The 24,877-nt window shown below is 36.5% G+C and overlaps 1 protein-coding gene across 2 annotated transcripts in view; it reads left to right on the top strand.

Moving 5' to 3' along the window:
- The window catches only part of pbl (epithelial cell transforming 2 pebble), a 286,114-nt gene that overhangs the window by 194,393 nt on the left and 66,844 nt on the right, over positions 1 to 24,877 (top strand). For both annotated transcript variants that reach the window (XM_081769346.1, XM_081769347.1), the window contains one exon: positions 22,783 to 22,939. In XM_081769346.1, coding sequence (XP_081625472.1) covers positions 22,783 to 22,939 — 157 coding nt within the window. The remainder of the gene's footprint in view (positions 1 to 22,782; positions 22,940 to 24,877) is intronic.

The following is a 24,877-nucleotide window of genomic DNA, read 5'->3' as shown; positions in this document are numbered from 1 at the left end:
CTTAAGACCTTACGGATGATAGGATAAATTTTTAAAACTGACGTAGAATCGAACTAATGTAGGATTCAAAAATATTGGCGGGTGAGGCTACTCCTTATATGACTATTTTCGGCAAATACATACTTGTTATCGTTATGATAGTGTCTGTTCGATTCATCGACAGGTGATAAAGGATAGAATGCCAACATTGCAGTTCAACGATACACTATTGTTAGTGCCCACCCATTCGAACAGTAGCCTCAACCTGCCAGTGTTTCTGAATCCTACTTCAGTGTAATCTCTGATTGACCGGAACATTATGTTAAGCAACTACACCATCGGTCAACCAGAGATCACGGATTTAAGCTCAGGTTTGCCAGTATCCAGTATACATCGTGTTACTGCCTTAAGAAAATATGCCGATTAAGATTAAGGGAAATTAATTTTGTAAAGTTTCTTATTGCAATGTGCGTCATAAGTAAATGTAAATATATATGCGTGATACTCATTAAATATGGGTACATATGTAATATTCTTTCACGGACCTTCTCAGAGCAATGTTTCTTAATACTTTTAAGGCAGGCAAATTCCTCAGACCTAGAGAATCAAAATACCGTTACGTTGTGGAGAAATTCGAACATCTGAATTAAAAATAATTGCAAACTGATGAATGAAGACAGGCACATAAATAAGAATTAGTTCACTATTTTGTTTCTTGCCTCACGCATGATTTTGAAAAAGTAAAAAGGAATTGTTTCAAAAGTGTAGCCCAGGTAAGACACACACGGGTCTTGATGGAGTCTATGTTGCTTTACTTTCGGCGATGAATCTTCATGTTGAGAGTCCTCACCTAAACTTCCACTACTGCACTTTCTTCAGAGTCGCGTAGTTTATTTCTTACAGTCAGATTTTGTACCTGTAACGTAATAACAGATCATAATGAACGCTAAATAAATTTAACAGACATATCCGATGCTAGAACAGTTTAACTCAACCAATATACTCATCAGTTTATTAATTTCCGCATGAAAACGTAAAGTTATTCCTCTCATACTAAGGTAGTTTAGGTATTGTTAAGTTACGTTCATTTAAAATATGGTGCTGATTTACTTTTGACGCACCATATTTTGCAAGATTTACAGGTAAAATTCAATACTTTGCATCAAAAGACATGTTTATAGAGAACATGTTTCTGCAGGCGATATAATTAAATACAAAATAATACCCCAGTAATTTAGGTTTACGAGTTCAAGTATTACTGTAAAATCATTAGAAGTATTTTACGACGGATAAAAAGAATGATTGCATATGAAAGATGACAGTATTAGATACTATTTTCCACCGGCAATGTATTTATGCACAACATATAGAAACAGTATTTTACGTTCACAAGAGGAGCGCTACTAGTATGAAACCATGACAAGTGCCCTTGAAACTCGTACCACTGCCAAAACCTATTTGTTTTAAGTACTCTCGCTTACGTGTATACCCACCATCGCTGACGCACCCACTCGCTAGGGCTAGGGCCCCCAGCTTCACCCTGCCCTGACTTGGTTACATATCACTTTAGTGCATGCTAGTGCTTTTAGTAGCCACCTAGCACAAATTGATCTCTTTTCTGCACTATAGTTCATATGCCATATATCCGGACGCAATATTTATACGCAAATCATAAAAGAATTGTAATGTTTCAACAATTACTTCTGATGGCCCCATTGAACTTTATCTATGCCATGTGTCATCCAGCACAAATCATTTAGGAAACAATAAGGGAATTAGTGAAACAATTATACTTTTTCAACAATTATTTCGAGTACTGAGCCAAAAATAAACGTGCACGTAAAATGCATTCACCACAGTTACTTACCTGTATGGTTTCGCTTCACACCATTACTACATGTACCTTTTTATCACACACATTATATATATAAAACATTGATATCACCATTCACTTCTCTTCTTGGCAACTCTTTATCTTGGCTCGGCACTGGTATTTGATTCAGTGACACACTATTAATAGTACATTAAAGTACAAGGGCGCATGAGTACTTAAAAAAAAAATAACTAGGATTATAGATGGAAAGGAAGTTAATAAGCACTTAGATGCGCCTTGTACTTTGATGTACTGTTAGTAGTGTATCACTAAATCAGTGACCGAGTCAAGGTAAATACTAGCCCTTTTCTCTTAGCAATTTTACTGAAATTCAATAATTGGCCTTTTCTCGTAAATTTTACTTTTTTTTTTTTTTTTTTTTTTTTTTTTGTGCATATATTTGGACCTATTCTTCGATAATCGGACAAATATTAATCAATTCTTGAGGCAAAGAATTTATGGGTATGTATTTCAACATGAGATTATATCCACTGTTTGGTTAATACTTTCCACAAATTCCAAATGACAAAAGTGTATGCTCTGAATGTACTGAGAATGAAATATTGAAATTAAGTGCTGTAGAAAAACATAACTTAATTTGATGAAATTCTTTTGCTTTGGGACATAACATCTATTGAACATTGTAGGAAGTAGGCTTACGCTTGTTTTATATTGATAAAACTTCATTCTTGTATGAAATGCAAATGTACAATTAATAGATACAACGGGTAAAAAACTCAACTTACTACTATGTACAACATATATATATATATATATAAAATATACTATTTACTACTCTATGGATATTATACTCTTAAAAAAAATAACATACTTACCTACGTAGATTTGCTTCCCATTATATAAATTTGGCCGCGCCATCTAAACTGGTAAATTTTATTCAAAGACAAAACAGTTTCTCCAGTCCATTTAGAGTGATGCAGAACTGATTTAATTAAACACGTATCTTTAGATGTATCCATTATATTTGAATCATATATATCAACTATCAACTAACTGCTCTAACAACTAATCGTTGACTTGTTCCCGATAATCGTTGCGTGTTCCTTTGTTCGTTCCCGCTAACTTGTTTTGTTGGGAACAGCAAATACGTTCCGTACATGATTGGCTGCTGGATATATGACGTCATGCCGAAGAGGGGAAAATCTTGTCTTCTGCTTTCGATATGCTTTTTTACACTATGAGTGTTACTTTAGTTTTATTAAGTAGGCATATTAAAGTTATTTCACGTTTCTTTAACTTCTTGAAGAATGTATGAGGGTGGGCTGATAAGTTCTCGGCCCGACCCAGAAGGACTTGAGCTGCAGGCATGAAAGTGTGAGGCTATTCAACATAGTTTCCTCGAAGCTCAACAATCTTGGCACTTCGATACTGTAGTTTCTCCAACCTCCCCCCCCCCAAAAAAAAAAAAATATTCCGCAGTTGTTATCACCTCTTCATCACTGTGAAATTTCTGTCCTTTCAGTGCTGTTTTGAGTTTTGGAAACATAATAATCAGAAAAGGCAAGATCTGGCGAGTAAGGTGGGTGATCAATGCACTGAAACCCTAGGTCCCTCAAAAAAGCCATTGTTCTGTGGACGGGAGCACTGTCCTGCAAGAACAAGATACCTCGTGTCAACTTTCCCCGGCGCTTTTCTTTAATAGCGTCCTTTACCTTAGCCAGCAGACTGCAGTAATACTCTGCATTTATGGTTTGGCCCTTTGGAAGGTAGTCTGAGAGCAAAACTCCATCCTTATCCCAGAATATTGAGGCAAGTACCTTCCCTGCGGACTTTTGTGCTTTGAATTTTTTGGGCCTTGAAGATCCTGAGTGGCGCCACTCGCATGACTGCTGTTTGGTTTCCGGATCAAAGTAATGCAACCACGTTTCATCCTGGGTAACAAGCTGATTCAAAAAATCCTCCTTGGAGTTCGCAAAATGCCGTGAAATCACTTGCGATGATCTCACACGTTCGCGTTTCTGATCCGTGTTCAAACATTTCGGAATTCATTTCGCAGAAAGCTTGCGCATGTCCAAATGATCATGGATTATTGACCCAACACGTTCTTTGGATATGTGCACTTTGTCAGCTATCTCCTGAAGCGAAATCCGTCTGTTGCTCAAAATCAGGTCATAAATCTGGTCCACTTTTTCCGGAGTTGACACTGACACTGGCCTGCCACTCCTGTCACCATCTTCTGTTGAAAATTTTCCACGCTTAAAAATCGCATACCATTTCTTCACAGTGGAGTATGAAGGGCACTGTCCACCCAATGTGTCTAACATGCAACCATGTATTTCCTTGGTCGGCTTCTGTTGCAGGAAGACTGTGGCTTAGGGAAGGGGGGTGGCAGAGGGGCCGCCCCCCGAAAAGAGGTCCGACAATGTACTTTGGTACTTTGATATTAGTAAATTTTTATATATTTTTATGTTTATATAGTTTTTGTGTGTATTTTTTCTATATGTACCTATAACAGTACTCCCCCCCCCCAAACACACATCCTGGCTACGCTACTGCAGGAAGAACAACTTCATTACAGCTCGCAACTCCTCTTTGGTGAATTTAACATCTGGCTCCGCCATGGTTCATTCAGTTACCTGTAAAATAACCGTTCATGGTACAATCGTGAGATTTGGTACTTAAACATATAAAAGATCTACATTTCACATGACATCAATTACATCAGGGTAGTACATTCGGAAGGGGGTCGAGCCGAGAACTTATCAGCCGACCCTCGTAACACATTTTTTTATAAAGTTCTTCATTTATGGTTTTCAAAACCAGGTGCCTAAAATCAGATGTGTGCTTACGTTTCACAGATATTCTGCATGTGTATAAACTACATACTGTACTGTAGCCGCAGGCGCAATTCCCGGCGAAGATGGGGGAACATGTCCCCCCCCCCCAAAAGTTAAAACTGAAAAAATTTTCCCCAATAATCCAGTTTCAAAAGTATCATGGCGAGAAGCAATATTGAATTGAGGAACTTTCTCCGGGGGGGGGGGGGGAAATAACTACATGTTAGGGATATGTCGGAGAAAGTTGTACAGTATTTATAACTTGTGATTTTCGTAAGTATTTTTGGGCGGACGTTTTTAAATCCGTGGGAAAAATACCACTGGAGCACCCATAGATCTTGGGGAGAAGTATGATGATTTCTGAGCATCAGTCTTATCTCACCAGAATGTAAGCCGCAAATTACCCCTTTCCAATGTTGAAGATAGCTTTACGCCGATGACTGTACCCATCACCGATACATGCACTGTGCATGTCACATATACCGTGCATGTACAGTACTCCCATACATTTATCTTACAGCATATGTTTTCCTATTTTTCATTCCTGAAACATGTAGCACACATGCTACATGTAATCTGTATGTGTTTCAACTGCAGACATGCACAGTTGCCATCACAGATACATCCACTGTACATTCCACATCTACCGTGCATGCACAGTACTCGCATACATTTATCTTACAGCATATGTTTTGCTGTTTCATTCCTGAAACATATAGCGCACATGCCACATGTACACTATGTGTTTCAATTACAGACATGTATTGTTGCCATCACCGATACATGCACTGTACATTCAACATGTACCGTGCATGTACAGTACTCGGATATATTTACCTTACAGCATATGTTTTCTTGTGACATACACTGTACATTAAACAGATTACGTACATGTTCAATGCTCTTTGACATGCACTGTACCGTACTGTTTTCGCAACCTGTACATAACTTGTACGTTCTTCACATATAACAGTGAAAAACATAGTATGTACATGTGCTGTACATACACTGTAATCAGTAATCTGTACGTCCAGTTTAATACAGGTACACCCACATGCATTTCGAGGTGGTGATTTGCTTGCTTTTTTTCAGTAAACAGGTACATTACATGTAATATGTAAAGAAAACAGACTTCACGAAAATCACAAACATACATTATACAGGTGTTTCAAAGCTTGTACCCTCATGCAAAAAAAAAAAAAAAAAAAAAAAAAAAAAAAAAGCGCGTATACTGTAACCCACGTTTTTTCGCAATTATTCCATTTTCCTTACGTTTATGGGTAAAATTCAGTTATTAGTAAGTGAAGATAATATAAAGCAATCCATCTAAGAAGGTATTTCCAAAAAAGGTAATAAAATAAAAATATAAGCAAAAAACAAAATTATGCTCGGTTTTGTGTATACTGGCAATAATGCTTTCGAGAAAATTTTGCAGCAGCAGAGCACGACTGCAGAGGGAATTTCACGACGGGTAGTATCCAGAAGTTGAATCAAGGAACTGGAAACTGGAGTAAAATATTGCATTTATTGGTTTAAACCTAGGGTGTAAATTCTCTGTCAAATATAAATTAGCTTCTGTAATCAAGATGTATAGAAACAAAGAGGAAAAATGTTTTCTTAAGTTTGGAAGTGGCATGCTCTATGGCCATGAGCTTTTTTTTTTTTTTTTTTTTTTTATTTTTTTTTTTTAAGACAGGCAACTAAACGTAGTTTCTGTGGTCAAGTGGGTAGAGTGGCGGACTGGTAGTTCTTATACTGTTTTGTCACCAAATCGAATCCCACAAAACATTATAGAAAGTGTATAATTTTTATGTTAATAAGAACCGAGACAATATAATAAGGAAATAATTTTTTGTTTCCTCTAATGACGTATTTATTAAGAATTAGTGTACTATTAGTAATAGCTATTGTTTTTAGTTTACGGTATGGTAGGCCTGTTCCTCCCCTCTCTGTTTTTGCACAGCAGAAGAAACTTCAACTCACTTCGAGTGTGTCTGCGAGTCAGGAACAGAAAAAGAAAACATGCGTGACCTGCAGCCTTACAGTCACAGCGTATGAAGTAGAATAGCTCGTTGTCATAAAAAAAAGAAGCCGATGTTAAATTATTGTTCTATTAAAATTTGTGTGTGTGCGTGCGTGCTTCTTTTTAGAGTATTGAATCTCTCTGTCTCTCCTTTTTTCATATCCATACGTGCAAGAAATGCAATCATAAGTCCGCGCAAGGGATAAAGAATGCTTTCTTTAAACAAAACTAAGTTATACAGCTCTATTTGTGAGGAACACGAATGCTTCCAAAATATGCCATGGATATTAACTATAATCATATCGTTCTTCCGAATTATACAGTAGGGTGAAAAACTGATAAAATGATGTAACAGGCATATTCTTTTCCTAGTGTGACAACACATTAAACATAAGAAATTAAATTTTTGGGATTACAAATTTTTGGGATCACTTTACGTGTCGGTATCGGCCTATTCGTTTTCACATTCGAGCGACGAAAGAAGAAAGTGTGGTGATAGTAATAAAAATCGAATACGAGATCTCAATGAATTCAAGGTACATGGCCCATACATATCGAAAAAAATGATTTTTAAATGTGCCCATCTATTCGTCTGTCGGTTCATCACGCTTTTACATGCACTCAATACTGTTCAACGTATCTGGACGGAATTCTAGATATAACGTTTGAATAACATACTATTGTTTCGAATTTTATATCCTTCGACACTTAAAAGTAAGGGTAGTTTACTGAAGGATGAAAATTTAAAATAATTCAATTTTCTTAAAAAAAAAAAAAAAAAAAAAAAAAAAAAAAAAAAAAAAAACTATGACGATTTCATTTATTTTTTTTATAAATATTTATCTTATTAACAACTCTCCACTGTAGTATCAATCATTTTTCTGAGAAAATGCATATGGTGTAATTTACTGTATGATATCCGTTTTTTTGCACAATTTTCTCAACCACATTTCATAAAAAAAAAAGTATCGTTAATAACTTAACAATATGACAACTCGTTCGTCATGTAAACATTCAGAAAGAGTAGTTTTCTCTTAGAGTGAGCTTTCCCCCAATGATTTTACCATTAACGCCTCAGGCAATTTTGTTCGTATTTTGTAAAGGAATGTTTCATTAATAAACTAACATACATCATAAATCGTTTATCCCAATAACATACAGAAGAAGACGTTTTCTCAAGTTTTTTACAATTTTCTCAGTAATAACTGAGATAAATTTGTTGTAATTTCAGTAAAAATATTTTCTGTAGTAATCTTACAATATGGTATAACTCGCTTGTTCCGAAAAGAAAAATCCAAAAGAGGTAGTTTACTTTGACAGTAAAATTTTCCCGACGATTTGCTTAAAAATTACTCGATATACTTGGTCCAGGTTATAAATAATTTATAACATGGCATAAATCGTTTATCCTCAAAATTACAGATAGAATAGTTTACCTTTGGGGGTAACTTTTTCCCGATGGCCTTCCCAAACGACTCAGGCGATTGTGTTTGTGTTTCATAAATAAATGTTTTATGAAAACACTAACAATATAGTATAGCTCGTTTGTCCCGAAAAGATCCACAAGGGATAATTTATTCTTGGGGTGACATTTTTCATGATTTTCTCAGAAATTACTCAGACACTTTTGCTTATAGTTCACATACAGTTATATCCTTAATAATTCTAATATATGGCTTAAGTTATTTCTAACGGACCAATGGGTACTTTACTTTTGGGCCTAAAGTTTCTTCTAGCAAAGTTTTCCAAAACACATTATTTTATTCGCAATTTCCCAAATAAATGTTTCAATAATAGTTGTAGCCTAAGATGAGTCAGTGTAAGAAATTCGAACGAAAAAGTACAGTGCGTTTGATCCGTACCCTTTCTTAAATGTATTTTTAAATGTTACACCTAATCACAATTTTCCGAACAAAATCGAAACTTCTTTTTAAATGTACCTTGTTGTGGTCAAATGGTTCAAGTGCATTGGTTCTGGATTTGATTTCCAGTGAGAGCTAGGGTCCAAAAGATGTGACACATCGGTGCAAAGATAAAAAGTGTTTAAATAAGCCTAACCGAGCTAATCAATAATACAAAGAAATAATACAATGTTACGAAATTATCGTAGAAACGTTGCTAATATTAGGTAGGTGCGACTGAAATGTCCAAAGGATGATTGTCAATTCCAAAGGTAAAAAAGTGAAAAATACAATGCCAGGTTAATCAGTGGCCTCTAGATAAAGCTATCCTACTAAGAAGTGACTGAGATACCAAAAAATTTTGTAATTGCTGGGAGACATGTTAGGAGAATACAGAGGGTGAGAGAAAGTTTAATACTGCAAAGCATAGATAGTCTGCATCTTCGTTTGTGGGCGAGTATTGAAGTCCGTAGGCCTACATAGGTTAACATTGAAATGAACATTAGAACACAATACCTGTTTAATATTGATAGGGGCTTGCTGACAGGTTTGAAGTGTACAGAGGTTGTTCAGTCTACATTTGGCCAATTTCGAATTACCTAAAAATTTAGAATAATCCATGGCGCCAGCTCCGTAAGTGCTCGATGTATTTCCCTTGGTTCCTAACAATAGCCCGACAGCGTAATTTCCACTGTAATAGGCTTCTCTGAAGAACTGGGAGGGGAACCTTGCCCCATTCCCTTTGCACAGCTTTCCAAAGTCCTTCCACAGTTGTCACACTCCGTTTTCCCAAAACTAGCTTCAGCGATCCAAATCCACAATAGTCCATAGGACTTGCATCTGAAGATTTAACAGGTACCTCATTGAAAGGTATCACCTGTATACCACTTGCCTCTTCCATCTCCCTGTAGAATGCGAGGGACGATCGTGAGGTATGTGATGAGGCCTTCTCCACGTGAATGCGCACCAGATTGGCGTCATTTTCGTACATTGTTAGAATCTCATGCTCGTAGATCGGCCGCATGACCTGCTCCTGAAAATACTGCGAATTTATTTTGCAGTTCTTGGCCACCCTACGAATCTTGAGTTTACTTCGGTAACAGTAGCCCGTAACGACCATGAACCCTTTTGGGAAGGATTCTTTACAGACACGAACTCACCTTGTGAAGTTCTTGGCGCCTTTCTCTCGGTACATGATGGCTCTCGGTTTGCCGCAGTCGGAAAGGTAAATCCATGCTTCATCGAGCGTTACGACAAACATCCATCTTTGTTTTGCCAGATGCCGTTCGTACAGCTTCCGGGCGTTACACTTTTGTTCCTTTTGATGGGCATGCGTGAGAAGATGGCCGTGAGTTTTCATGAATTTTTCCAGCTTGAGTTGATGGTGTAACATGCGGCTCACAGTCCCCGAAGACACAACAAGACGATTAGCCATACACCTTTGTGTTGGCGGATTTTCTTGCATTGCCATTTTGCGAAGTTTCCTCTGCATGGTGGAGGTGGTCTTTGTGCATTCCCGCTTCTTAGGCAACTTCTTTGGTGATCCAAATGGTGGAGCTTCGTTGCCCTTGTACTTTTTAATAACTTAAACTGATGTTGCAACCATTCTTCTTGCACTGTTTTCTAATGACAGAAACACTAGAGTGGGCGTCATAAAGAGCCGCAACATAGCCTTCCCAAACCCGGCTTAGTTTGGGCGGCATTTTGGTCACAGAGCGGAAACCCACACACTTGGAAACAAATTTAATACAACACTCACAACAATGGTCCTGTTTTGTGCGTTATTGTCGTCCGCGCGGAAAAACAACTCCGTTCCCAGGAAGCCACTGCACAACACTGCAGGACGCCACGAGCCATGTCGGGTAAGTCCATTCTGCCCGGGAGGGTAAAGGAACGAAATCGTTCGAACGTAGTCTGAACAACCTCTGTATTTGACGGGGTTTGATATTGTAACGATCCTTGCGAACTACTGAGCCTTCTCCACTGTGCACTGTAAGTTAAATTTGTGCTTAATTAAAACTATATTTGTTTAAATTTAAAACTGTTGACCATTATCACCTGTGCATTACGGACAGCAATCCGCCTGTAATTCTTTGTTTCGCTCTGGCGGGAGCTCATGTGGTCGGATTCCACTTAATCAGTAGGTCCACGTCTCATATAGCCTCGCTACTGAAGGGGACGATAAACTCAAAATCACATCACACATCTTTGTTTTAGCCCATAAGTGTCTTTGTTCATGAGCTCTTTCGTGGATAAGAGGTTAGCATACGCGCCTTTGGCGTGGGAGACTTGGCTAGAGCTCACGTGGTTCGGAGTCCACGTTAATCAGTAGGTCGACGTCTCATAGTTTCGTTCCTGAACTAGATGTTAAACTCAAACTCAATGTCTTTGTTCATAAATTTCTTTGTGTGTGGTTTTGCATATACGTGGCGTGAACATTAAATTTTGATTTCTGCGCCATATGTATCTAATTACATACACACCTATAGAACGAACACAACAAACTTGGAATATCTATATTGTTTGTGTATGGAAAATCATCACGCGGCGCTGCACGGGAGAGCCGTGTGGATGGAATTCCATACGCATGTCAATCAATGTGTTAAGAAATGTATAATAATAATAATAAACAGAAAACGATACGATCACTTCATAATTTATAAACATAAGTTAACATTTATTAAAGCATATAACTGCAGTGGAATTAAGTTGTTTCTTTCTCTGAACGCAACAGCCCTTATTGTGCCAAGGCGTAGAAGAAAACTTGTGGCACTCACGACTTTGGGGCGGTGTGTGGTCAGAACATCGGAACCCTTTATTGTTATACCTAACTTTCTAGACAGATGCAGTTATCATGGTAGAATATACAAGCAAATAGACTTTTCTATTACTATTAAAGTGAATAATTATTCTCATTCCTTCAAAGTTATACTTGTGGTTGCGTAACTGTATACAGACAGCTGATCCATGGAAAAATCGTTGATGATGATAATAATAATAATAATAATAATTAATAATAATAATAATAATAATAATAGTAATAAATAACAAAAACTCAACAAATATTCTTGCAAATAATAGGAAAAAGTTTGCTTCACACTGTTCACTTTGCTGGACACACCAGTGTGCCGCGTTATATCGATTGTGGCACATTGGAATATAGGGTATCGCTTTTTAAATTTTCCTAACTATTTCAACTGCTTCAATTGGAATGGATCTATAATAGTAAGAGAGTGAATTTAGTCTTCTTACCCTTCGATTTAGAAATAAGGTTCGCGAGAATTCCATTTAAAAAAATAGTATACTCAGAATTTTAGATAGTAGTTTGTTTTATCGAAATTACATATTTCCTGCAACTGTTTTTTGATTGAAATTATTTGAAATGAAATCTTTAAGTTTTACGTCCCACGTTAATGCCGGCTAGGCTAAAGGAGACAGTGAAGAAGAAAAATGAATGAAATGGTCGAATGAAGAAAGTGGGAGAAAACGGGAGAACCCCGAGAAAACCCACGCACACGGTGTTTGTCAGCGCAAGGTTCACTTGGCGCGAGCAGGGATCGAACCAAAGACTCCATGCACCAGAGGTGAACGCTTTACTACTGAAACACCGCGACCTCTGAAATTATTTAAAATAGAAAGGGACTAGTTTATGAAAACTTGATGACGAACACATTTGTTAAAAAATACCAGCTTTTCGTGAAATATTGCTTCTAGACAGGGGCGGATTAAGGCTTTTGGGGACCTGGAGCCGACTATTTTAAGGTGGCCCTATGTTACGAATAGTTCCAGCGCATAAATTTTCTTTGCTGCTTTCCACAGCCTCATAGGCTTATCGAACCACCGAGAACTATGCTGTAATGTTTTAATGTGGTCCAAGTTTACAATAATTAGTTTAGTTACATTCGTTATTAACAGTTAAATAATTATATTCATTATTAACAGTTAAATACTGCTAATGGAAAGGATCTAGCAATACCGCGAGCGTAACAAGCCGAAAGAAATTTAGCATAGGTCTGAAGCCTATAATATAATAAGTTGATTGCTATATAAACATTAAAAAGAGGGATTTTAAGGGGCCCCCGGAGCTTGGGGTTCCGGCTTATAGATTAAGGTCCGGGGCGGGGCCGGGCTAAAAATTCCGGCCCGTGCAGACCTCTAGCCCCTGTGTATATGCTATCTTCGGAAATAGAGTAAACTTTCGCTTATCCGACATAAAACAGGCAGGCAGAACGCCGGAATTCATGGATGTGTTAAGAAAAGTCCTATTAAAAGTCAAAATATGATATAATTTTACATGTTACGCATCTAATAATCATGGTTTGTAAGAAATAAATATAATGCTTTGAATCACGGGCGTATTGAGCGTGAGGTCCTGGAAGCTGTCTCCTTCCAAAACTCAAGCACTTTTTAATAAACCTTTTTCCCTTTTGCGGTTCTTTTATACCACATTACTTTGAGGCAATGTCCAAACTGTGGGCAATACGTTGTTGTCATACTGTAATGCCATTGATACCAGGTGGAATTAAAGAACACTTTTAAATGGGATTACAATTTCGATTCCTTTCTGTTTATAACGTTAATGTATTAGAACGATACACTCATTACCATTTGGTATTTTTGTTAGGTGATATACGTAGCAGACAGTTTTCCTTACTTGTGTTTCAAAAATATTTTTTGATTTCGTTTGTGCTACAATGCAGTTTGTTTAAATTAAACCAGTTTACAAATGAAAAGTAAGAAAAAGTTGGAGAGAAATACCGAACTGTTGCATTATTATTATTATTATTATTATTATTATTATTATTATTGATATTTTTGAAACATTAGAATTACGTGCTTACGAGGATTCGTGTTGGGCTCCCTCCTAAAAGAAAACCTGGATACGTGCCTGCACTGAATGATAGACGTATGAGTCATGGTATAGACGGGCATGCTAGGCGATTGAAAACAGGCTAAGACCACAATTTGCAGTTCTTCTTGCCGATTGATCCTACTTTTTACCTGTACTGATATGTCGGAATACGGTATGTGGAATAAACGAAGATCAGATAAGCGAGACCATGGTGTATTGGTGTTTCATTCACCTAAGCCTGTAAAATATTTGTGCAGAAAACATCTTGCACTCATTAGCTAAATTTGTGGGTATGATCGCACATCTTGCCTTATAAAGTATAGTTTTATAAAGAATATATAGGATATATATATATATATATAGATATAGATATATGCTAAAAACCTAAAGAAGACCAACTTCAGTAATTTTCTATAGCTTTCTTAGTAACGGGAAACTTGTTCATTTCATCACGATAAATCACGTTTAGTACTAAGATGTCCGTTTCTGTCTATATATATTTTTCACACTTTATTGAAGATAAAGTTGTTCTTTTTCCATGAAAAGAGGATGAGAGAAGCTATACAATAGCATAAAACTGGAAACAATCACTATTACTAATAGCACACTAATTCTGAATAAATAAGTCATTAGAGGAAACAAAAAGTTATTTCCTTATTATGTTGTTTCGGTTCTTATTAACATAAAAACTCTACACTTTCTATAATGTTTTGTAAAAAAAAAGTAAAATGGATGGAATGGGATGGGATTCGATCTGGTGTCAAAACAGTATAAGAACTACCAGTCCGCCACTACCCACTTGACCACAGAAACTACGTTTTCTTGCCTGCCTTTTTCTTAACAAATAAATGCTCTTGGATATAGAGCATGTCACTTCCAAAATTAAGAAAACAGTTTTCCTCTTTGTTTCTATATTTCCGTACATTTTGGTTACAGAAGCTACTTTATATTTAGCAGACATTTCAAACTTTAGATTTAAGCCAATAAATGCAATATTTTACTCCACTTTCCAGTTACTTGATTCAGCTCTCCCCCTACTAATCATGTTATTCCCTCTGCAATCGTACTCTGCTACTGCAAAATCCCTCAAAAACATTATGCCAATATACACAAAACCGAGCATAATTTTGTTTTTTGCTGATATTTTTTATTATTTTATTACCTTTTTTGGAAATATCTTCTTAGATGGATTGCTTTATATTATCTCCACTTAGTAATAACTGAATTTTACCCATAAACGTAAGGGAAATGGAATAATTGCGAAAAATCGTGGGTTACAGTATATGCGCTTTTTTTTTTTTTTTTTTTCTCATGAGGGTACGGTATATGTACAGTGGAAACACTTTCATATGGGATTCTAAGAACAATTACCAATTGTTGATTTGACAATTCTTAAAACTTGATGATGAAGGAATGTACCCCTCCCAAAATTTAAGATTAGTAAACAAATATACCTGTGTCTTACGAAGAGTAATAAACCCTGAGCCCATTCAATAATAAAGCCGTATCAAAGAAGATAAAATAGGTCAATAACCTATGAAATTTGAATATTTGATCATTTTTATACCCATAAGAGGGAACAAGATAGACAGAAAAATTTACAATGGGTCCTAGAGAACGTTTACCGAATTTTGTTATTGGTCATTCCCAAATTTAAAAAATGGTCCTATGTGCCCAACAAAATTTTAAAAGTGTGCATCAAGGTATACATGTAGTATAGAGGAAATGAACCCCTGTACACACCCATATAACGTGTTAAATCCTTACCAAGGGAATAAATTGGGCCAATCACCTCCGAAATTTACATTTTTGACAATTGTTTATGCATGAAAGGGAACGAGGTAAACCACAAAAATTTATAAAGATATTTATTAGGGCCCTATACTATTATACCAAATTTTAAAATTGAGCAATTTCTAAAATTTAAGGTGTGGGCAAATGTACCCCTCCTAAATTTTAAATGTACCTAAATCTTAAGAAAAAGAATAGACCTCTGTACACGTCCATATAACCATATAAGGTAATAAGACTTCAACAAATGGAATAAATTGGGTCAATAACCGAACACGTGTTGGTACTAATTTTTGACAATTTTTTAACCGTAAAAGGAAACGAGATGGACAACCAAAATTTATAGTCAATAACCTCCGTTTTTTTTTCTTTCAATTTTTAACTATGAAAAGAAACGAGATGAACCATCCAAGTTTATAGTGGTATTTATTAGGGTCCTATGCTATTATACCAAAATTTTAGATCTTACAATTTCCAAAATTTAAAGGGTGGGCCAAAGTATCACTCCCACTTTTCAATGGAGTTCATCAATGTACCTATATCTTACAAAAGAGAATACACCTCTGTGCATGCCATATAACCATATAAGGTAATAAGACATCCAAGGGAATAAATTAGGTCAAATACCTCGAAATTTGAATTTTTGGCATTTTTTTTACGAATGAAAGGGAACGAGATGGACCCTCAATACTTATAGAGGTACATACCTAGATTTGGAAATTTCCAAAATCTAAGGAGGGTAGTCCTATGTACCCCTGCCAAAATTTAGGGGATGGGCCAATATATCCATGTCTTATGAAAGAGAATGGACCCCTGTACATGGCCATAGAACCATATAAGTTAATAGGACCTCATCAAAGGGATAAATTGGGTCTCAAACCGAACACGTGGTACAACGTATTATTTACATTTATATTTTGGCAATTTTTTATCCATGAAAAGGAACGAGATGGGCCACTCAAATTTATAGTGATAAATATTCGGGTCCTATACTATTATACCAACATTTTAGATTCGACAATTTCCAAAATTTAAGGGGCGGGCCAAGGTCCTCCTCCCAAAATTTTAAAGGAGTGCACCAATGTAACCATGTCTTATGAAAATGAATGGACCACTGTAAATGCCCATATAACCATATAAGATAATAAGGCCTTACCAGAGGGGATGAATTAGGTCAAAAACATCCGAAATTGAATTTTGGCATATTTTTTACCCATAAAAGGAAACGACATGGACTCCCAAAACATACATAGGTACATACACTGGTCCTAGGCTACCATACCAAATTTTTAGATTTGACAATTTCCAAAATTAAAGGGAGTGGTCCTGTATACTACTCACAGAATAGCTACATGATTACATCGACGAGGATTACGAAACGTACGCAGACATGCTTAAGGGGCCAGACTACTGAATATTTTTCAAAATAATTTTTCGTTTGTCCGTTTTTCGTAAGTGGAAAGAGGTAATAAAATGTAACTTACTACAATAATAAATAATGTAATTCTACACCCGAAAATACAAATCGGAAGAATTTTCAGTGTTGCCATCGATAGAAATTATAGTGTAATCAGAATTTGAATTACTTAACATTCTAGGTTAAGGGAGCGACTAGAAAAATGAACTCAACGATAATTGATGACTTATCATGCTGTCTATGTTCCTTGTTAACTACTTTTTAATTAATATTTGTATTTATTTTATAACAACTTACATAAATTATTATACAATATATAAGTTAATGCAAAATAAATTTAAATATTATTTAAAAAGTTCCAATTTGGAATCCAGTTCTCTCATATGCTGCATAAAATTTTGCAAGTCCATATTGGGTATACTTTCAGAAGACTGTTCTACTTTTCATGTCTAGAACAGATTCCGAATGTCTTATTTGTCTGATGTATATCCTACGTTGGTTTCTTAATAAAATGAAATCCGTCTTTGTAGTCTTAACTTTCCTTCAAATCTATCACAAGGTATTTCTGTGCGGAACCACCATAAAATATAACAATAACGATACCCATAGTTCGATTTTGTCAATATTTTGTAGTAAGATACATGTATAATTAACTACTGCTTACTACTAAAACCATTGTAGAATTACACACCAGCTGAATTACTTGAAACGCACACTATTTCGCAATAATAATCAATTAATAGCACAGCAATAAATCATACGTCCGCATTGCATGAGATCTATACTCGTTATATCTTTGTAATTAACTGTAAACAAGTATCTGGAAACAAGAACCGTTTCCTTAGTAATCGACTCAAATTGCACATTGGAATAGCAACCTATAAACAAACATCTTTATATGACAACCGAAAAATAATTATTACAAATCAACACTTTTTGACATTCGATATAACATTTTCTTTTCCTTCTAATAAGTAGCTAGTGCACATTAGAATAGCGCTTTCCCTGAATAAATAATTAAATAATAAAGAAAATACACTTTATCGTTGTAAGGGTTTAAAGTCTATTCTGTTTGCTTGTTTATTTTTTCCAGAAAAGTCATCTCTAGCCGTTGCAAGAACTTCACGTTCCAGAATTTGAGGATATTTTTGTGCATCAACTAACCCTTCACATGTCTCCATCCTTCTGACCTCTTTAGCGGTAAAGCAAGTCCATACCGTCGCTCCGTCACTGAATTTTTGCTCTCTGAACACAATCCTTTCTAAGTTCTTCATTCTTTCGTATCGTATTCACACCACTTTTCCCACTACGTTTCCCATTCACATCGTTTCCCACTATTATAAATTTATTTTCATTGGAGAAAACAACGTGCTTCCAGTCGTCTTCAGTCTAACTTGCATATCGGTTTACAAATTCTCATCTTGCTGTCTTGTGTGCTTTTATCAGCTTCGGCTTCTTACGCGGTTTATTCTTAGTAATACCCTCTTTGCACAGTCGAGTCAATACAGATGTACGACTAACTGTAATTCAAAGATCATCTCCGATTACGGAAGGAAGTTGGCTTGAGCTCATTCCTCAATTCTACATTTCTGTTGATTTGTTTTGGGATCTGCTCTGGGTGATCTTATCATTTTCTATCATATTGTTGGCAAAGGACGATTTGTTGTGCTGTTTTCCTTATGAATTACTCTTTCTGCTGTCGAATGGTGGATTTTGAGTATTCCACTGACCTTCACTGTGCAAAGCATGAATTATACCTTGTTTATGTGCAGACTAGTCACATTTTTTTTTTTTTTTTTTTACCCATTTGACTTGTTTACAGTCGATATACTGCAATAATACCACACAAAAACAATGCTGTGCAACAACAATACTGCCACTTGACACTGTGAAAACAATGAGCAAGTAAGGAGTAGTCACAAAATCCTGTTTACCTTCGCCTATACATCACCACTGTAATGCAGAATTCTTATTATGATTACGTGCATAAATTAAAAGACAAATTCTGACCAATGCATATATTAACTAATAAATAATAGCGTTACAGTTTTGGCAAATTAACTTTGCCTTCATCAGACACGTTATGAAACACAATTTCTAAGATTACAGCTTATATACTTCTTATAATGAGAGCAGGTCATTCCATGAACCAATCATATTCGTCCTTTCCTTTTTAACAACTTTTAATTAATACATATGTAACTGTTAATGATCAACTTTCACTTAAGAGCTACACTTTTAATTGACACACCTGTGTATTCTTAATGAATAACTTTCACTTTTGAAAAACAAACTTTTAATTGTATATCCGCTGTTCAATACACCTGTTTTTACCTCTTCTTTCTTCTCTGTTTTATCCAAAATCTTCCTCCATACATCATGTATATTTAGTCCGCTTTTACAATTCATAACCTCCCCGCTTCCTTCCTTTCTTATCCATTCTGCTTCTTTCCATTTTCTTATAATGCTTCTTTTCTCCTTTTCCAGTCCCTTTACGCCTTCCCAGTCTATTTCATGTCCTGTCTCCCTTACATGTTTATATATAGCGTTACTATCTCTCTTGAATCTAACGTCGTCCCTGTGCTGTTTAATCCTTTCTTGTAACCTCTTTCCTGTTTCTCCTACATACCTCGCATTTAATTCTATATACAACACCTTCATCACTTACTTAAATCTCTGCTACCTTTTTTCTTCGTTCTCAACGCATCTAACATTATTCTACTTCCTTTTCTGTACGTTCTTATTCCTCCTTTCCTCAATAAGTTTTTTAAGACTTCCGTTTTTTCTCCTATGCTTTCTATCCCGAACCATCTTTTCTTTTCTTCTTCTGTATCTTCTCTCACTTCCTTCTGCCCTCTTCTTTCTTGCTATTCTTCTTCAATCTATCCTCACTATATCCATTCTGCATTAATAATCTGTGAAACTGCTCTATGTCTTCTTTTCTCTTCTCGTCATCACTGTCTATCATTTTTATCCTTCTCTCCATATTTCTAATAAAGTTCCTTTTAGTTCCTTCATCTACATCACTTCTTCTATGGCAATAAACACCTGCTAAACATTGTTTCCTATAGCATGTAGTTTCGAATCTTCCTTCTACTTTTCTTATTGTCATATGTAAAAACTTTATTTTCCCCTCTTCCTCTAATTCTACCTCCAGGCTTATTCCTTTTTCTTTATCTTCTATCCTTCCCACAAATTGTTCGAACTGTCTCTTCGTTCCTTTCCAAATACCCAAGCAATCATCCACATACCTGCAAAACATAATCAGTCTTTTGCCTCCTTCCTCTTTAACTTTGCGTTCCCATTTATTCATCACAATTTCTGATAACACTGGGCTTAGTTTCGATCCTATACGTAGTCCTTCCTTTATTTTCATTAATTTTTCTCCTATTGTACACACACTGTTCTCCCATATCAGTTTTAATGCTTTTATCACTTTCTCTTTCTTCCATTTCCTTATTGTTCTATTCTCCATTTCTTCTTCTAATACCTGCAAAATATAATCCCTTCTTAAGCTGGGAAACATTGCTTTGACATCTACGCTAAACATCAGTGTTCTCTCGTTTCTTCTTCCTACTTTATCATCCTCTTGACTTCTTCTGTATTCTTAACTCTATTACTTACTTGCTCTCCCCTTATTTCCTCTGCTTTTATCTTTATTTCCTCTTCTAATGGTTGAAAGATATTCTTTCTGCAATCCATTATTGGTCTCTACTTTACTTCTTTTTTTGTGTATCTTCGGGAATTCTTTCATATTTGGAATTCTCCCTTTTTCGTCTAATAACTTTCTGAAGCCTGCCTTCTTCGCATTCCTTATTATCTCCTCTTTTACTTCTTCTTTCATCTTTCTCTGACCTATCACCTCGTATGCCTCGTCGTATCATTCTTCTAATTTCTCTTCTTACCATTTCTCTTCCATGCTTGCCTGTATACCACTTGCCGCCTCCATCTCCCTGTAGAATGCAAGGGACGATCTGAGGTATGTGAAGAGGCCTTGTCCATGTGAATGCGCACCAGATTGGCGTCATTTTTGTACATTGTTGGAATCTCATGCTCGTAGATCGGCCGCCATGACCTGCTCCTGAAAATACTGCGAATTTAGTTTGCAGTTCTTGGCCACCCTACGAATCTTGAGTTTACCTCGGTAACAGTAGCCCGTAACGACCATGAACCCTTTTGGGAAGGATTCTTTACAGACACGGACCCACCTTCTGAAGTTCTTGGCGCCTTTCTCTCGGTACATGATGGCTCTCGGTTTGCCGCAGTCGGAAAGGTAAATCCATGCTTCATCAAGCGTTACGCCGTACATCCACCTTTGTTTTGCCAGATGCCGTTCGTACAGCTTCCGGGCGTTACACTTTTGTTCCTTTTGGTGGGCATCCGTGAGAAGATGGCCGCGAGCTTTCATGACTTTTTCCAGCTTGAGTTGATGGTGTAACGTCCGCCTCACAGTCCCCAAAGACATATCAAGACGATTAGCCATACACCTTTGTGTTGGCGGATTTTCTTGCATTGCCATTTTGTGAAGTTTCCTCTGCATGGTGGAGGTGGTCTTTGTGCATTCCCGCTTCCTAGTCAACTTCGTTGGTGATCCAAATGGTGGAGCTTTTTAATAACATTTTTATTCCACTTAAACTCGTGTTGCAACCATTCTTCTTGCACTGTTTTCTAATGACAGAAACACTAAAGTGGACATCATAAAGAGCCACAACATAGTCTTCCCAAAACCGGCTTAGTTTGGGCGGCATTTTGGTCACAGAGCGGAAACCCACACACTTGGAAACAAATTTAACACAACACTCACAACAATGGTCCTGTTTTGTGCGTTATTGTCGTCCGCGCGGAAAAACAACTCCGTTCCCAGGAAGCCACTGCACAACACTGCAGGAACGCCACGAGCCATGTCGGGTGAGTCCATTCTGCTCGGGAGGGGGAAGGAACGAAATCGGGCAAACGTAGACTGAACAACCTCTGTACAAACAACTCACAAGTGTCATAGTTAACGCAAGTGAGCTATCCTACTTTTTCTGGGTCACAACTATGGTTCCCTGTGTAAGTTACTGTGAGGTGTCGGTATTTCTTCTTTACAAAGTGTATAAAAATATGAATATACTGTATTACTAAATATGAATTTACCTCCATATGATTATTCAAATTTCTCAATGCTTTTAATACATCTATTGTAAATTTCTTTATCTTCGTCGAGTTGCTTTCTTAATCGTGTATTCTTTTATAACGTATGTTTCGTACTTGTGCTACCCTTATGATATCGTACCTTCAAAACGCTCCTAAACTATTTAATTCTTGTGTCTACTTCCTCTCAATTCATATAGTTTTCTTCGGTATTTCTAAGAAATACATTTTTACTTCCCCAGCTTTAAATTTCCCACTATCTATCTTCTAGTTTCCTTACTGTCTCTATTTATCAGTGGGATTCCACTTCAGTTAGGTTTGTGATCTGACAACTTCTGCATTTTTTCTTTCTTTCTCAGCATTGACGTTCTTTATAATATTCTAGCGTACTACTAGGCCACTCGCTACAAATTTAGACGTTACCATAGACGAATGTCATTAGGTAAACTCTCTCTTGGCATAGCAATTATATTGTGTGTTTATTACTTCTGACATTACTATTAATTGTAGTCTTTCTCTACCTTCCTTGTTTTACTTCCATAATACCAGGCCTTCAGAAGACAGTTTCATGTAATATGTCGTGTTGTTAAGTAGATATGTCGTGTAATACTACTTAACAGATGTAACATTCATTTATTCCTTGTGTTCTTTCTCCCATATAAGTACTTTTATCTTTCATCTATTCCATCTTTCACACTTTTGAGGGAGGAGAGACGCGTTCCCCTGTCCCCAGCTGCTGACATCCGTAATTTAACAACTCTCACGTCTTTCATTTCTTCTTAGTTCACAAAGAGTGAAGACCAGAAAACGTTATAGCTGAACAAGTTGAAGTCTCAGTTGGCAAATTTTGAAGACTATTTTGGACTACGATCTGAAACCTGCTTGTGTTTAGTTGGTTACTTTTAGCTAAATGAGAAACTTAGATAATGGATTCCGGAAATGAAAATTGCAACAATGATCATCTCCACATTTGTCTCTTTGTTCATTACTGTTAATTTAAAACTTCTTTTTCTAGGTTTGCAAGAAACGATCAAAGGGATTTGGAAGCTTACGTAGTCCCAGTACCGCGAGTTTACATTCGTTAAAACTTACGAGTTTTAAACCGTATAAACATGTTAAATTACTTCCATTGGATTTTGTGAAGAAAGTTGTGGATATTAAAGGATCAGATGGTATGTATGTATTCTGGATAAGATAGATTATAGACAAACTGTGAACTTCTCTTGTTTTTAATAGTATCAAATAACTTCAAGGCAAGCTTAACTTTAGAAATGAGAATAGTGTTATTATTGGAGCAGGTCTTGATATAGTGCTTATTAATAGGACTAGAATTAGTATGTAATTTAAAATAACAGAATATGAAAAAGATAATTAAAATAACTAAAAACGTGGTTTTCCAAATCGCGTGTTCTTTTCCAGGCACACAGACTATTTCATTCATTATATTTTTCTTGATTTTTCATGTTAATTTGTTCTATGGTTCTCAACACTTCGAAAACAGCGTAAAACTGAAAACAGCGCTTCTAAACAGATCGAAGTCTCAAGTGGTGAATTTTTATGAATTTTTATGCATGCGATATGTACACACATGTCCAAAATTATTGTCGCATGTCTACAAATATGTTGTTGTAGGAATATAATTTGATAACGAATTCACCCGGTATTACAATGTTAGTATGTGTATAATCAGCAAATACATATATGTGGCAAATTTCATGTCAAAAGAGCAGTAAATAAGAACAATAAAACGAAAACAAAACTTTCTTGTCCATTTAGCAACATTTTGTTTTACTCATTCTAATTTTCGTATTTATGATTATTTTCCCATGAAATTTACCACAAAAATACATTTCCCCATTATACACATAGTATCAGTGTTGAAAGTACCCTGCAAAATCATTATCAAATTATATGCTTACAAGAAGACAGTTATAGATATGCAACAATCATTTTGGACATGGGTGTACGTAGTGAGTTGTTGAACGCCTTTCTTATTTTGATGCCTGAGAGGAAAATGTGAAATCTGTTAATGAAAGAGGATGATAGAAGGAAGATAATGCTAATTGCAAAATAGATGGTGACCATGGCCTTCATATTGAATGCAGTTTCAAATGGGAAGAATATCTTGAAGAATGGAAATGAAAAGAATATCAAGAATGGGAATTTCTTGTATATCAGATTATTCGGCATGTGGGCTCAGAAATCCAAGGTGTAATTGTTTTTTTTTTCATACCTTATATGACTTGAACATTCTGAACACTAATAATTTGAAAAGTCTCATTGTTACTAACAGAATCTCTTATCGTTGCAGGTGACCTAAAATGCCCCAGACAAAGGAACAGAAAATACAAATTATCCTTACATGCGGAGAACACAGTTCCAGAAACATATGCAGTGGACTACAACAAATGGCACCCAGGCACATTGCACAGCACGGGCGTTTACCTGATCGCGAGAAACTGGCTAAATGGTGAATAGGACATGTGTTGGATGACTAAAGACTGCCACCAAAGAAAAGACGATATCGACGGTTCTATAAAGATAGCCCTCACACCGTGAGTTGAATGCTAATGAAGTTGAGGCGAAGATCATTTGTTGGTGTGGGTATATCCAACATACTACCTGTTGTGGCAGTTCAGTGGCACTGTGAACTTGAGTAAGGACAGAGTGAACATGGGACCTCCACAGAGCATCATAAGGGCGTGTATGCTATACGAGTTCAAACTGGGATCAAACGGCGCTGCAGCGGGGCGGAAGATATGCCAGACCAACATATGTACAAAATGAAGATCTTCAGGCAGCAGTTGAGGCGAACAGTGGCCAGACATGTGAGGAAGTGGAGAGTGAAGAAACCATTCGGCAGCACCTCCATTAACTTGGGAAGCACTACAAGTTGGATCGATGGGTGCTACATAATTTGACACCGGGGCAGAAGGCAACGTGAGCAAACACCTGTGTTTCTTTACTGTCTCGCTGAGAAAGGAGCCATTTCTGGACTGGTTATTGACATGTGATGAGAAGTGGGTCCTGTACGAAGCTCCACGGCGCCGTTATCATTGGTTAGCATCCCATGAACCTGTTCCAAAACAGCCGAAAGCAGCACTGCACCA

This window comes from Thermobia domestica, chromosome 8 (genome assembly GCF_964235325.1).
Source record: "Thermobia domestica chromosome 8, izTheDome1.hap1.1, whole genome shotgun sequence".
NCBI lineage: Eukaryota > Metazoa > Arthropoda > Insecta > Zygentoma > Lepismatidae > Thermobia > Thermobia domestica.
Note: the sequence above shows the minus strand (reverse complement) of the source record. Positions and strands in the feature narration are given on the sequence as shown.